The sequence below is a fragment of the Anopheles gambiae genome, chromosome 3, assembly GCF_943734735.2.
Source record: "Anopheles gambiae chromosome 3, idAnoGambNW_F1_1, whole genome shotgun sequence".
Lineage (NCBI taxonomy): Eukaryota > Metazoa > Arthropoda > Insecta > Diptera > Culicidae > Anopheles > Anopheles gambiae.
This window is the reverse complement of record NC_064602.1, coordinates 85,192,506-85,208,077: the sequence shown is the minus strand read 5'-3', so window position 1 is coordinate 85,208,077 and position 15,572 is coordinate 85,192,506. Positions and strand designations below refer to the sequence as shown.

The following is a 15,572-nucleotide window of genomic DNA, read 5'->3' as shown; positions in this document are numbered from 1 at the left end:
AGAATCACAAGCTCCGCTTTTTTTGCGCAGCCGGTTAAAGCACATGACCACACATAGGCTCGTCCTCGTTTCGCGCGGGTACGTTCGATCGAGGCTTCGATTCCAGTTGAAGATCAACCCCTTGCACGAACGAACACGCTGCCAGCCTCCTTCGCGGCGCGCTCATTCGCGCTATCAAGTCAAGGCCAACGCGTCTTCAACACTCCCCCCCCAGCTGCGCACTACACCCTAAGGCAAGGGTTCGCCATGCGGGGCTCTATAGAGGGGAGGGGAAACACCACAACAAACCATAACAAGACATCGCGCAGTCAATGCAAACATATGTTGAAGCGGCGAGGCCATACCGAGGCCCCGGGTAGAACGCGACACCGCAGCTGCGTGCCGGCGGCTGGCTAAAAGCAGGGCAACAACTCATCAGCGGCCGAACGGCAATCGTCATTGACCCGTGTGTGTATGTCTGCCCACTGCTGGTGTGCGCTGTTCGGGTTGGGCAAATAACGTGCACACGCGATGTTGCGTTCGAGCATATCCGTGCTCTCTCCCCTCCCTCGCGGCGCGTTATCAGCAGCAACAGCATGTGCGCGACAGTTCGCGTGGGTCGCGTCTTCTGCGTCGCGAATGTAAACAAAACGGAACCGTTCGATGAGAGATGACCCCAAACATAGTGCTCTGCTCTGCTGTGGAAAAGTGGCCAAATAATGATGAAGTGGCTACGTCGAAGGGACGCCTCCGCTTTACAGAGACAAACAAAGCGCTTAGGTTGGGGCGACTATCGCTTAGCCGCCTCTTGCGCTCAGCTAATCGGCTTACGGTGCAAAGATAAGGATGCGTTCCCAGTGTGAGCGGGTAAGGTTGGGGGACGGTAACACGGGAGGCATCTTCTTCCTGTTTGCGCCGTCATGCTTTTTTACGCCGTAAAATGGTAAACAGCGCCCAGCCAGGCAGCTCACAGCCGGGGAGAACAGATGATAACAAGGGCAGGTCGGCGAAAACCAATGAGGACCGGTCTGCGGTGAGATAGCCGGGGCCTTTTGTTGATATCGTTGCGCGTGCATGTGTGTCAGTGTGGTGTGGTGTGATGCACCGGGTTGTCCCATATATTTTCCTTTTACGATGGTAGTTTGTTGATCGTCGCAGCACCTGCCCTTGCGACGAGTATAAAGAACTCACAGGTCACAGTATCGCGAAACATCATTGAAGTGGATCGTGTGTATCCCGAGAGCTTAAAAGGTAACTGATCCGGCGGTTTTACTGCTGCTACCTATCTAGACCCCGCCGTTGCTGGAGCAAACAGCTCAGAAGCTGTAATGTTAATGTACCCTGAAGTAACATACACGAGCCTCTCGCCGTGCCGTCTCCCGAAACGCAAACAACGATCGGGATCTATGCCCCTCAACTTTGCGGTGCTGTGGTCGGGACTGGTATCGAACCAACTGGAAAGTAGCGTTCCGGTGGGGTGTGTGTGTGTGTGCTTCCCATACGCAACGGGAAGGGTGCGAGGCGCCAGCTGGAGCGATCGCGTAGCGGTGTGTCTCTTTGTGTGGACCTAAACAGCGACCGGTGGGGGATTGGATACGGTAAGGGTGATGTCTGGATGGAGACGACGACTTACCCTTCTAAGCGGGGAGCGAGCAGTGAGGGAGGGGGTAAGTGGTCACGAACCCAAACAACCAATCTTCTCGTGTGTTCTCTCGCTGCTTTACCAACATATCCAACATGCTGTGGTAGTAGTTGTGCGAGCGATAGAAGGTAGCAGAACGCTGACGACCTGCACATCACACTATGGGATGTTGATAGGTTACAATACGGTCAAAGATCTTGCAAAACTATCTTAATTAGATGCTAGTGAAGGTAATTAATGCAAGGACAATGTCGTCCGAGACTCAATACATTATCAGAAATTATAAATCTTATATTCTTCTTGGATCACATGTTTTAGGCATTATAATTTGATGTTAAACATACTTACGACAATGCTAATTGCTGTGATTCTCGAAGTATCAGATGCAACAATTTCTGAGCTTAATTTGAGATCAGAATTAACTTTTAATTTAATTTAATTTATTTAATTTAATTAATTAAAAGAATTTAGTTTTGCGATTGATCTTTTTCCTAGACACGAAGCCCCGGGATACTGTTTTGATATAAACTACAGAGATACTTGGCATCACGTTTTTTCAACTGTTTTTTGGAAATCAGTGTATCTCCGAAACAGCATATGTTAAGTATCTCCCGCACCATCTATATTTAGTCTGGAATAATGTCCATCTTAAGAGCTTACTAATCGGAGATAATTTAGTCAAGGCCTCGGAAGACATCAATTGTCATGTGTTGAATATCTTTACTTCACATATTTAATATATTCAATACATTCATAGATAACCAACATCTTCGTTTCTGCAATAATATCTGTGTGAAGGTCCTATACAGATGGCGCCACCAAATTGCCTCCCAAGGTATCTAGTTACATAGTTATATCCCGGAGAGAAATATGGATCATCCAAGATACGGTTCTTCGTTTGGAATGTTTTAACCATCCCTCAATTGTATTCCCTTTGTGCCGCACGAATAATCTCGTGGCGCACCGTTGGACACCGCGGAACACAAACAAACCCCCGCGAGAGAGAGTGAGAGACTCGCGCACGTACAGAAGGGACCGCGCGTTGTTGGGTAGTGTGCATGCACCAAACAACCCCTAAGCATCACACACACACACACACACACACACTTGCGCACACTTCGGTTGCGGTCATTTACAGTGTGGCGAGAAGTGTTGTGGCGCGCTTCTCACCATCGTCTTCCTCATAGCAGCCCCCGTTTTGGGGTGCCCTTCGTAAATGGGTCCCCCCCCCCCCCCCCCCCAACTGCGATGCTGCGCACTGGCACCCGATTGTTGATCGTGGTCGTGGTCGACGGTTGTTGTTGCTGCTGCCGGTGTATTGGTGATGTTTTTGTTTGCAACAGCAATCCACCCTCCCCAAGCTTGAGTACGCGAGCGCGCGCGCCCGCGCCTCCTCCCGGCCCCCTAGCAAATGCGCCGCGAGAGTCGGTGGCGGCACCAGTCAGTGTCCGTGGACAAACACAGAAACGCTCTCGAGCAAAGCGAACGGCTGGCTGGCGGGTTCCGACGGTTGAAGCGTACCGTTCTGCTACCATATCAGTTACAACCGTTGCCGTATGAAGTACACCGCACGGAAAGCGTTTTGTCCCTAGACGTTGCCGTCATAGACAGTGGAGGTAACAAACACGCATCTCCCAAAACTGCCGTCGCGCGCTGCTACGCCCCAGGAAACCTTAGTTCCGCTGTTAGTTCCGTGTGCGAGTTCTTGCCTGTTTTGTGCGAGCCTACCTTTCTTTGGCCTCTCGACTTAGTGTGTGTGTGTGTCCACGTGTGTGTGTGTGTGTGTGTGTGTGTGTGTGTGTCCGCGCGTGTCCTTCTCTTCCGCGTGTGTTTTCATCACGCGAAAGACAGCTGTTTCGCGTCTTTTATTGCGTTGCGGTCGGCTGAACTTCCGCTGCCGCAGCAAACGGATGGCGTATGTCGTGAGCGACGGTGGCTGTCGGTCGAAAGTTGGAGTGCAGTGAAGTGGTTTGGGAAAGATCGTGCACGTTGACAGTGTGTTGCTCTGGTAAGGCTCAGTCCAGCAGCCCACGGTACAGAACCCCTCCGCGCTCAGTGGACGATGATCTTAAAGTGTTACGCGAAAACGCGAAACCAACGAATTATTGGTAGCCTGTTGCGCCATCGATGGTGTTGTTCAGTAGGCCGTCGCTGCCGTGTGTGCCAGTTCAAGTTGCCAACGTTCTGCGGCCAACCGCCCGAGTCTTGATAGGAAAGAAAAGGTGCGTTTCAACGCGTGAGAAGTTCGTTCCGCAGAATACTCCCTCGAGTTTTGTTGCGGGAAGTTGAGTGCCCTTATTAGCCCGGTTTCGTTTTGTTTTGTTTCGGGGTCAATATCCGGTGCCGGTGCAGCTCTCGGCTGAAGATTGGCTGCCCAACGGACGATGTGTTAGTGTACTTGGCAAGCTCTCCGATAGACATTCCTTCTGCTTTTGCCTGGATGATCTTCAAGAACGGAAGCGCAAGACAGAGCGCGAGACAGAGAGAGAGAGAGCGAGAAAGATAGTGCAAGAGATCGAGAGTAACGGAGAGAGAAGATCCCGAAGAACCGGAGAACAGCCCAAGAGTAAGTTCTTTGCCTCCATAACGCAAGTAGTTTCGCTACGTTTTGTCTTTCGTTTCTTACCCCCACCGAGCGCAACCTATTTGCAAGTTCCCCAGGGGTGGGTACGATCGGGCCCTCCAGGAAACTCCACGCAGTGTGGGGGATGATCCACCCCAGCTCGATCCACTACTCCACTCGACCACGCTTTGGCGAAAAGTCTGAGGTTTCGTTGTTCTCTCGAGCGCTTTGGCGTTTCGTTCGAGAAGGTTAGGAGAAGTCTTCTATCTGGTAAAGTCGCAACGGTGTAGTATACGGTGAGCTCGCAGGTTTGCTGATGCCTTCGACTGGTCGAAGGTGGTGATCGCCTATTGGATTGCCTTGACGTGGTGCTGTACCCCCCCCCACACACACGCGCTCGTACACACTTTTCTGCCACATTTGGTGGCATTAGACTACAGAAAGAGAACGGTCTTGTTGGGCAAAGAGATGTCCAATGTTCAGCCGTTTTTTTTTTTCGTTGGATCTGAATCGGAGGTAAACCAGTCCTCTTCAGACACCGCCAGGTCCGAGCACGACGGGACCACACGTTTGGGGGCAAGTTTTTGTTGTTGTTGTTGTTGTTGCGTCTTACAGCTTAGAAAGAGATCGAACGGCTGGTTAGTAGCTGTTGGCTGTTGTCCGCGCACCAAGGTAGGTCGTCTCGCTGGTTGGACCAAGAAATTGTGTCAGGCCTTTCTGCGCGAGGCTCGTTTAGCTAGCGTTAATACGTAATTTCGTAGTGGTCTGTGATGCCCGAGAGAAGGGGGCCCGGGCACCGGTGTGCGGTTGGCAAACGGGGACGTCGCGACCCCGCGCATCGTGTGAGAGTTCGCGAAAGGCAGCTGTATGGCGAACATTATACTCGATGGCGCAGCTGATGCTGCTGCTGCTGCTGCTGATGATGATGATGATGATGATGTTGATACATCGTTGCGTCGTAGTGTGGCGCTTGGGTGTTTGTTGTTGTTTGTTGTGATGCGGTTTGTTTTGCCCTACCCCTTTACGCGGAGAAAGTCACACACGATCGCGGGGCAACAGTGTGTTACTGATTATCGTCGTCTGATATTGGGTGGTGTGTGCACGCGCAGGGTGATGCCAGAAGTAGATCGTGTGTAGTGCGCCTGTAGAGGATAACCCTGCTCAGCTGCGTCTCAGTGTTGCTGCGCCGTCCGGCGACTCTTCAATAACCTCGTTTTCTATGTACGTGTGCGCTGGCCGGGCTCTTCCGGTCTTGGGATCGGCGAATCTTCGCCGGTGTAGATTAAAAACATTGAACCATGTTTTTGTTGTCATTTCCTTGTAATCCTACAGGAATGTTTGTCAAGTACTTGTAGAGATGCAAAACAAGACGCAAATAACATTACGCTACAATGTTACAGCTATACTGCGTAGCTTGTTTGTGATCCATCAGAGCATTCGAGCAGTAGGAAGAGAGCTCCTACAGAGCTACAAATGAAACTACAGCAGCTCGTCCAGCTTTTGCAGAACAGTTATGTACCGCGTATACGTCATGGTGGGTTTGATGAACCCGGTTCTTGATTCGCGTGGAATGATGTGTACAAGCATGGTGGGAAGAATTAGAAATTCACTCAGGTTTCAGGCACGAAGAAGCAAGGCGAAGAATCTGGAATCGTGATACAGTTGAGTGGTTGCTGGTGTCTGCAATGTCGTGTTTTATATAGCATTGATCATCATCTATCTATGGCTAGAAAATATCGAATGTATCTATAATCACGATAAAGATAAAACTCTCGTGCGATAACACAAGAACAATGAAATTATCTACGCAATAGTTTCTAGGGTTTGTAATTCCAATGATTGTTCTGATAATCATACGTCTGAAGTTTGATATATTGATGGAGGGGTGCGGCGTGGTGATCTGTTGGGTAGACATGTAGGTTCCTACAAGATCAGAAGGATGGAGTTCAATCTTGTAAGCTTATATAGGATAATAGGCTTTAAAGGGGAAGAAGTATTATTTGATTGTCTTGAATTTTTAGTCCTATTGTGTGTAATGGAGCTTCAGGGAATGTATATCTAGAATTATTCCTGACTTAACATAAATGTTGTACAGAATTTATTGCTAGGTAATTTGACGCACTTATGTTGCTTAAACACCATCGTTAGCCAATTCAGATAATGTGAACAAATGTTGAGTATATCTTGGGATAAACTTGCAAGTTGTTGAAAGATGTTGTCTTTTGTTAATATAATCGAGAGATTATTGTAAATAACAATGTGAAGAACTTCACTCTTCTTACAAGAGCTTTAAGGATCACACAATTACAGTAAAAAATTATTATGCCACAAGTGTCTATCATCCAACTTCCAAATATAGACTCCTAAACGTTTTAAATTACGCAAATTAAATCAGTTCGTATATGAAGCTATAGCTGTAGGATGACGGAGAAGTCTATCTTGTTTGCATGGTCAGAATAATCGAATCGTAAATAGATGAACCTCGACCCAGTCTGTGGTAACCCCCCAACCAAGGTTGAGTGCATTATCTTAGCCTTCGAACAACCTGAACTTGTGTGCTTCAACATAGCTTAAACACTGTTTTTCCTATACTCTCAATTCCTCAATAAACACCACGCTATCCACCCACAAAGATAAGCGTTAATCGTTTCTCCCCGCAACACTCATTACCTGCCATAGAGAAAGAGATTTCAATTCACACCACACTCCTTGACATTCACGTTCGGTTCAATCAGTCGCCCAATCTTCGCTCCTTTGCTTGCTCCGCTCCTCATTATGATGTAACGTGATTTTTACGAACGAAAGTCTGCCAAGTAAATAAAACCTTGACACAGTACACAGCACAATTCAGCACACCGGCAATGACGACGGCGACGACGACCACGCTCTGTGTCCTACATTAATCCCGGTCGTCCAGTTGATTTTGTGCCGAGTTCGAGAAAAACTTTCCCACAGCTTTCGCTTGCGTTTGGCTTGGCAATTGGGCGCGCGCTGTGTGTCCTTTATGGGCTGAGAGGGAGATGAAATATGGTATGAGAACAAAAAAGGATTAAATGTGTTCGGTGTCCTTGAAAAGAATTGAACACTGTGGCGACTGTCGATGGCGGGTGCGATTTGTTGCGAGTTTTTTGTTTGTTTTCTTTCTCGCTAAAGCAATTGAAGCCTCACAAAGCTCGGTAGGTAATGATGTGTTGCCGTTAATGCCTTATCATCGAGCTGTGAGGGCCTGATTGCTGCGGAATTGCAGGAGCAATAAAAAAAAAACGATGTTTACCGAAGTCGAGCCAATTGATGTCTCGCGGTACCACGGGGATATTTGCTGGTATTTGAAAACATTGTAGACTTAATGCGGTGTGATGCAATAACACTCACTTGAGCTGCTTCGAACGTGAACCCACTTCTAAATGTTGACCTTTGTGTTTCCTTCTTTCTATTGTTTCGTTCCAGATTTCCAATTATAACGCAGCACTAGACAGTCACTAGTATTCTGTATTGCAAGCAGAAGGAGACGACGAAAGGGCGTAAGCATAGCATAACAGCAGCCATACAACAGTCGGTCGAACAGAGGCCTATAACGGACGAAAGTAAAATACCAGCATTTTGCGTCACTATTTCACGTTAGCGCTTAATTTACTACAGTCTGCTAGCTGTGTGTCCTTTTCGGGACTTCTGGAAGAGTTGTTTGCGGATTAAGTGAAAAAGAAAGACAAACGCAAACATTCTAACGGCTCTACCGACCGTACAGAGCGTGTGTGTGATCTTCAATGTCTGTATGAGCTGCATGTCGATCGTAGTGTACACTGGCCGAGTGTTGCCTAGAGACGGGTTTATAACAGCAGCGTACTTTAGCTAACGAAGCGTGCCCTTTTTCGTTGTTGGTGTTGGTGGTGTAAGATTAGTTAAAGAAAAAATCTTATCGAAAACCTCTGGACGCCATTAAGCTCAACAATAATACGTTCCTAAGACGTACGAAGATCTCCGGACCACTATCGAAGGACCCTGCTCATCCATCCTATTTTTTATCCTGCCAAAAGCAGCGCCAGGGCAGGAAAGACGAATGCGAATAACGTTCCTGTTCGATCTACTATTCCAGGTAATTGTCCTGTTGCAGTAGTTCCTAGTAGTAGCTTAAAACTTGCAAGTGTGTGAGACATTGCTCTAACCTCATCTCGTTCCCAAAACGTGCCCTAACCTCTGCCCTACTATATTCTTCACCCTAACCGTACGATTAACCGTTCTGCTTCATCTGTCCAATCTGCCTTCACACAAAAACCAATCCATTTGCATCGGACGTCAGCAGGAGCAGCTTGGGAGTTGGTGGTTGTGGTCGTTGTGGTGGTGGTTTTGGAACTCGAGCAAAAGCCTGATCGGCCGCTCGGCACCGGCGATCGGCGGAAGCGTCTGGTGCGACTGGCACCGTCCCCTTTCAGTTCGCCCGTACCGTTTCTCGTCTGCACCAGTCACCCGTACCGTTTCCGGAACCCTGGAATCCAATCAAGAAAACGATCCTACCCAGGTACACAACCGTGGCTACATGTAACCGCGTTCGATGTCTCTCGATCATCGTGTTAGTTTTGTAGTGTCTTGCAATTTAGTTGTGCTGTAATGAAAAGTATCCCTTTACTTATGTGTAGTTGCTCGGATTGTTGCTGGAATGTTGCATGGCTCCTGTAAGCAGTAGTTTTTGTCCCCGTTGTTAGTAGATCTCTGCTGGAAGATTCTGGTCGCTAACCTTCTTCTGCCCTTTTCGCGGCTCTATTTGCAGGAGGCGGCCAACGGAGGGCACGCGAACGGGCAATCATCATCGGCGTCCTCTTCGTCGTCCGGTAGTGGCACAATGGTGAAAACGTTCCAGGCCTACCTACCGCCAACGAACCGAACGTACTCCTGCGTCCACTGCAGGGCACACCTAGCTAGTCACGATGAGCTTATATCGAAATCGTTCCAGGGCAGCCAGGGACGGGCGTATCTGTTCAACTCGGTGTAAGCATCATTGACACATCGTCTCTCTTTCTAAGGCCACATGACAACAGTTTGACACTATTCGTTCCTTTGCAGGGTTAACGTAGCCTGTGGACAGGCCGAAGAGCGTGTGCTACTGACAGGCCTGCATGCCGTGGCCGACATTTACTGTGAATGCTGCCGAACGCCGCTCGGCTGGAAATATGTAAGTATGACTGCAGCGAGCGTACTACGAATATACTCCTTTACCTGTCTGCTCTTACATCCTGGCAGGAACACGCGTTCGAGTCCAGCCAGAAGTATAAGGAGGGCAAGTACATCATCGAGCTGGCGCACATGATCAAGGAGAATGGTTGGGATTGATTTGCGTCGCCGGTGCGGCGCACCCGCACTAGCAGCAATAGCAGCAGCAGCGGTGGCAGCTCATCGGCGATAAATTAACCCCTTCTAAAATGTGGATACAGTTGCAATTTTTTTTGCAAATAGTCGTGTGGTAGTTCGGAGCCCTCGGAAGACCAACTTGCGTTCAGGTGTTTAATCTCCCCCGATAGTTTTCCATCCCACTAAGTTGTTTGGAGGGTGAAAGGTTTCCGATTCCGGTTTCATCTGTGCACTGCTCTCTGTGTTCACTCGAGAAACGCACCCAGGGAACGCCCAGCTGGCTGGTACGGCTGGGTCAGAGGTCAAGAGAGCGTTTTACACAAACACACTCACTCACACACACAGTGACACTTTGTGAGAAAAGAGAAAGATGGAGACGGCTAAGGACCGCACAATCCCTCCGAGCGATGATAATATGTTTGCAACTACCCAATCTAATGTACCTTTAGTTCAGCGCGCTAGATTCCACTGGCGGAGATGATTAGTCCTTACCTTCAGCTGCATCTAGAAGTTTTACTAACGCTAGTTTTATAAAGACGGTGTGAAATGGGCGGAATGTTGATTTGGAATCAAAAGCGATTTCGTCACTTTTGATTGCATCAGTCCCGTTTCGTTCCTTGGGGAAGCTCGATGGAAGCACGTGGGCGCGTACTCCCCAGAGAAAAGTTTCTATCAAAAATACTGCCCTTGCGTTTTTTGGAAGGTCGGATGCCCCAGCCCCTCGTGATAACCAATACAACTCCTGCCTTGTTTGTCATTGCGTCACACGCCTATGACCGTCGGTTCCGTTTCATGAGTGTGCGTGTCTCTAAGTGTGTGTGTATTCTGATAATGATTAGCATGCACTTCGAGGTTGGGAAAGTTTTTTGCTTCTACGTTTTTTTTAAATATCATTAGAACATGATTTGAAGAACAACAAAACCAACCATGAAGAGACGGAAAGGAGAGCTCAGTTTGCAAGTGTAGGTTAAGCAGTGTGCGAATGCATGGTATGTCTGCTAGGAGATGCAAGGAATAATCGTACGGAATGCGAGAGTGATATTAGATTTAGAAGAAGACGGGAATCCGTAATGTGTGGAGAAGAGCAGAGCGCAAGGAAGATACAGAAATCATTAATCATTTAAACACTGAACAAACTCATAACATACACATAAGATTATTGAAATCAGTAGCGGACGCCCGCGATGCCTCGATACTGAACGGCGTAGTAGGGTGATTTGCATCAATCGTATTTTAGTCGAAATATACAAAAAAGAAAACGCGATTTAACGGTTAAGGCTTTAGTTTTTTAAAACAAACAGGTATAAAAGAAAAACATCCCCCACACTTTAAGCAGACACAACCGGCAACCCGGCTATGCTGTGTGTATGTGTGTGTGTGTGAGAGAGAGTGCGTGGAAGATGCGATAAGTGAAACAAGGGAATGCAAGTGATTGAGCGTGATCGTGATAGATGATAAGGACTCAAAATACTATGACATTGGATCGAGTAGCAAAGAACAAACAGAAACACAAAATCAAAACCTTCAAAATGCAAGTTAAAAAAAAACAGGCGAAGAAGGTATTTCCTTTCGCACCCATCCAAAAAGAAAAAAGAAAAACTAAAGAAGAAGACTAAAAAAGAAATCGAAAAGATATAAAAAACAGGAAACAAAAACAAGACAAAACTAAACTGAAAACCAAAACCGAAATCAATCAACTCGGCAATTTAGCGGAATGGTGTAAATCGTGCGTGGCTGTATGGGCGTGTGAGTGCTTGTGCAATATGTCTGTGTGTTTGTGCGTGTATGGGAATGCGTAATGAAGGCTGTAAAAGGATAAATGTCTACGGTATGCGTGCGTGCTCTTACACTAACCTACCTATCAGCTCTTAAATTTTCGTTTTGGGTGAAACTGTTGTGTCCATCATCTTGCTATCCTTTAAAACTGCGAATGTGATCTAAATTTTTTCAAATGGGTTAAAACGTCATGTTTTGGAAAGGGGAAGCGTGAAAACAATTGAATAATTACAACAAAAAAAAATACAAAAAAATTGTGAAAGATCGCCGGCCGTGTCAGCTGTCCCTATAGAACAAGAAGAGCAGTAAAAGTGTGAGCACATTGTCAGCAACGTTAATTTCCTTAAGTTCACGATAGCCTAACAAAGTATCAGAACAAAAAAAACGAAACATTCAAACAGTACGTAGCAAAACTGGCGCATGGGTTGCAATGGAAGCATGAGAGAGATGAGAGAAAATGAAAAAAAAAACAAAACAAAAACCTACTGCCAATAGAACCAATACAAAATACGGAAGGATTAAGTGAACTGGAGAACCACACGAAGCAGAAACATAAAACCAATGGACAAAACGAACATAACCGCCTAAATAATAAGTGACGAGACGCTTTCCAGCTCGTCCAGAATGGGGCAGGCGGGTTCGATCAATCGAAGCGATCGGATTCGCTCCCTCCCGGCGCATCGAACGACGACGCGTTTGGGCAGCAAAAATAGCAAATATTAATGTAGCTTTCCTTTCTGTCCCTAGCGATAATATGCAAAGGCTTCGAGCGAAAGCGCCTGATGCACATTGCGTAGTGTAGTTTTGGTAGCCAATTCTGTAACCTTCAAAGTGATCTCTTGTGGAAGCTTTCGGTTTGAACGTGTTTCTCTATGCTGAAATGATTGTTTTTCCCTTTTTCCCTGCCTTTTTTCTTTTATTTGTTATAATTCTAATCATTCATTATACTTTTTTTATCTTTTTGTTTTATCTTTTTACCCACTATTTCCACAACTGTTGGCGACGAAAGGAAACTTTATTTTAAATTTGTAAGGCTTTTTACTTTCCTTAAACAAAAAAAGTGATTTGAATAATGTGATGTGATGTGTGATGCGAGCGAAACGTATGAATCATCGGTGTGTGATGCTGAATGGTGGCTGTATGCGAGTTAAAACATGACGTTTTGTGAAAGGAAGCGATGAATGAATGCGAAATGAGTGGCAAACTGTAATGCAATTCCTACGATTTTTGTATTTGACACAAGAAAAGTAGCTTTTATATTACTATTAATTATGTTGCTATGCACGTTTCATTAAAAAAAAACAGAAATACTTTCTAGAAAAAGCTACTTGAGCTTATAAAACAGATGAGGTAAAAAAAATCAGTTGATAATAAAAGCGGCAGCTTTTGTTTGCACTTTCACTGTTAAGTCAAAAAGGGTTTCCTTTTCCAGTACACTTACCATCGCTATCATAAACAGCGCGAAGGACAGAGTGATTTGAAACGAAAAAAAAAATGAAGCGCGACGAGTGAGCGAGACGAAAGAGGCAAAAGAGAAGGATAAAGTTCCGGAAACATCTATTTTATAACATTTACTTTCAGTGGTTTCACATTTGTTAACTTTTTCGGGACTGTTTGCGGTGTTTGCAACGTGCAAGAAAAGGATAAAAGATAAAAAGAAACAGAAACGATTAGTAAGTGGAACGGGATGATGAACGAGTCTATTTCTTTGCAGTAATTGAGCGATGATTGAACAAAAAGGAAAAAAAAAAAAGAAATGAAAAGTGATCGAAACTATACGCTAAAAAAACACATACACGAAAAATAGTAGAATAAGTGTAAAAACATAAAATACGAAAAAAACACACACACACATACACATACACGAAAAGTAAGAAAAATAAACTACAGAATAATTACTTTATACACTTTGTAGGATGTAAGAGATATATACAAATGAGGTAATTACTAGATAATATGTTGAATACTGCGATATGCGAATAAATAGAGAAAGAGAAAAGAGAGAGAGAGAGAAAGAAAGAGAGAGAGAGAGAAAGAGAAAGAGAGAGGGAAAACCCCCCGAATGAATGGGATAAATATAAGTATAGAAGACACACATGAAGAAGCGATAACAAACGTGTATGAGAGAAGAAAACAAAACAAAAACATTGAAAGCTCGAAAGCAGGCAAGCAAACAAAAAAATCTTATAAAAGTCTATCAAATAAAACTCTTAACTGTTTCAGTAAAAGTTGTTTAAGTTTTTTTTTATTCATTTGTTATTTCCCACTTCTACTTGGTTGGTGTTGGTGTTGGTTGGTGGAATTTTCGAATTCTTGTTCGTTTTATTGTCATTGTTTTCTCTTTCTTGTTTTCTCGTCTTGAATTTATTGATTATCTTTTCTCATTGTTACATTGTTTCATTTAATATTTTACTATTTCACTATTTTGACATGGTTTCTATTTTGTTATATTGTTGAAAACTAATCATAAAAGCACAATTACAAAAAAAAAGCAAAAAGGAAACATAGTTCTCGTAGTGCCCACTCATACACACTCTAAATAACATCAATCGAACCATTCTGATCGCTTCTTCTTCGTCCTCATACATGCAGACAATTGCACTGTGCTCTCTCTCAAGCGTGGAGAATTGCGTGAATCGTATAGTATGTCGAAACCACCATAAATCACTATAGTAATCATCCTCATCATCGTCCTCGTCGTTTGTCGTCGTTTGTCGTCGCCGTCGTAGAGTTGTGCTTCATCGTGTACCACCAAGCCCATGCCATGTTTCATATTCATGTCGCATTTAGTACGAAGGGAGGTGAGAAAAGCGAGCAAATAGAACCAAATTTCAAGCCATCGGTAGCGCAAATCGTGTTTAGGATATGCAGTGAAACGAGCACTCACTGATCGTTTTTAATTTTTTTTTTTTAAATAATACTGCTGATAAAGGAAGCAAGCGAAATTAGCGAACCAAACAAACCTTTCCAAGGGGAATAGCTTTCACGAATCGAGTTAGGCTTGCTATAAACATTACTGATAGTGCGAATGATAGGCAACGTTTATGCATTCGTTATTCTATTAAATAAAGGCGAAAATTTGGCTTGGATGCAATGATGCTCGATGCATGTTGTGAAGGGTAATATAAGTGATAAGCTTGTTTAATTTTTATACGATGCAACTATTTGTTTCTTACTTTGCCTTTAAATATAATTCACATTCATCTCTTTGATTGTTTTCTAATTTTAAAATATTGTTTTATCATTAAATTTATTTATTGTGTTAGTATTGAAAATATCTAAATCAACAGCTAATTATAAAAAAATGAGTATTAAAAAAGAATGATCAGCTAAAAATTGTGATAATTGAAAAAAAGAAAGAAAAACAGACATGAAGCAAGAAAGTGGAGAAGAGCAAACAGACTAGTTAAAACATGATCTAACTTAAAATAGAACCAAAAAAAAAACAAAAACGAATCAATAGTTGGTGCTGAAAATAAAAACCCAAACGACATTAGTAAAGTGAAACGATACATGAGAAATGAGCTAGAAAAAGAAAAGTATTAATCGAAACACTATTGCTTGCGCTGGGAGCAAAAATTGAAAACGTGGCGCTGGAACCGTTCCGTGTCGTGATGTCATTTTCATATGCAGATAATAATAATAATAACTAGTAACTACCCGGTACTACTTGGTCAGGATAGCTTGTAGCGATTTAACGATTCATGATTGTGTATTTGTGTATGAATGTGCATACAAGCACTGGAAGTAGGTGCCATGATGCTTATCGTTTGGTCCAGGTGAGGCTAATGCAAAAAAAAAAAAAACAAAAAAACAAAAAATACGAGAAAGGATTAAGAACGTTCGATATTCCAGTGGTCAGAGTGGAATTGGTGAGAGTTTTCGACCTTTGTTTGTGGCCTTCCTTTGGACCAGTTTCTCCGTTCGAGCAGTCGAAGTCGATAGGCTAAATCAATGTTCGTAGTAAATGTGTGATTTCGGCTCGTTTTGCGTGTGGTGGAGTCAGCTAGTTGGTGCCTGGTAAGAAGTTGTGTTTAAGTACGTTTGATTTGTGTATTTTTCGTTCTCGCACAATCTTTTCTTCTGCAAGAGGGTGTCAATTCTGATGAAATGGATCAATGGCAAAATCATATTCAAGCAGCAAAAGATTTATCAAACAATTTGTACTGCTAATGAAAAACACATGGTTCAGTATTCTAAAACGATAAACGGAAACAAGCAAATTTATATCATTGTAGGACAGAGGGAAAGATGTGAAAGCTTAAGGTA

At 44.3% G+C, this 15,572-nt stretch overlaps 1 protein-coding gene across 21 annotated transcripts in view; it reads left to right on the top strand.

Annotated features, from left to right (window-relative positions):
• The window catches only part of LOC1271194 (protein yippee-like), a 93,618-nt gene extending 79,407 nt beyond the window's left edge, over positions 1-14,211 (top strand). For 7 of the 21 annotated variants that reach the window (XM_061656138.1, XM_061656137.1, XM_061656140.1 and 4 more), the window contains 4 exons: positions 7,632-8,277; positions 8,950-9,167; positions 9,243-9,351; positions 9,420-14,211. In XM_061656138.1, the coding sequence (XP_061512122.1) occupies positions 8,242-8,277; positions 8,950-9,167; positions 9,243-9,351; positions 9,420-9,509 (453 nt within the window). In that variant the 5' untranslated portion in view covers positions 7,632-8,241 and the 3' untranslated portion in view covers positions 9,510-14,211. Of the gene's footprint in view, positions 1-3,065; positions 4,188-7,631; positions 8,278-8,481; positions 8,701-8,721; positions 8,855-8,949; positions 9,168-9,242; positions 9,352-9,419 lie in introns of those variants that run through there. The other 14 variants (XM_061656125.1, XM_061656128.1, XM_061656124.1 and 11 more) reach the window with 10 other exon arrangements.
• Positions 14,212-15,572: the final 1,361 nt, after the last annotated feature.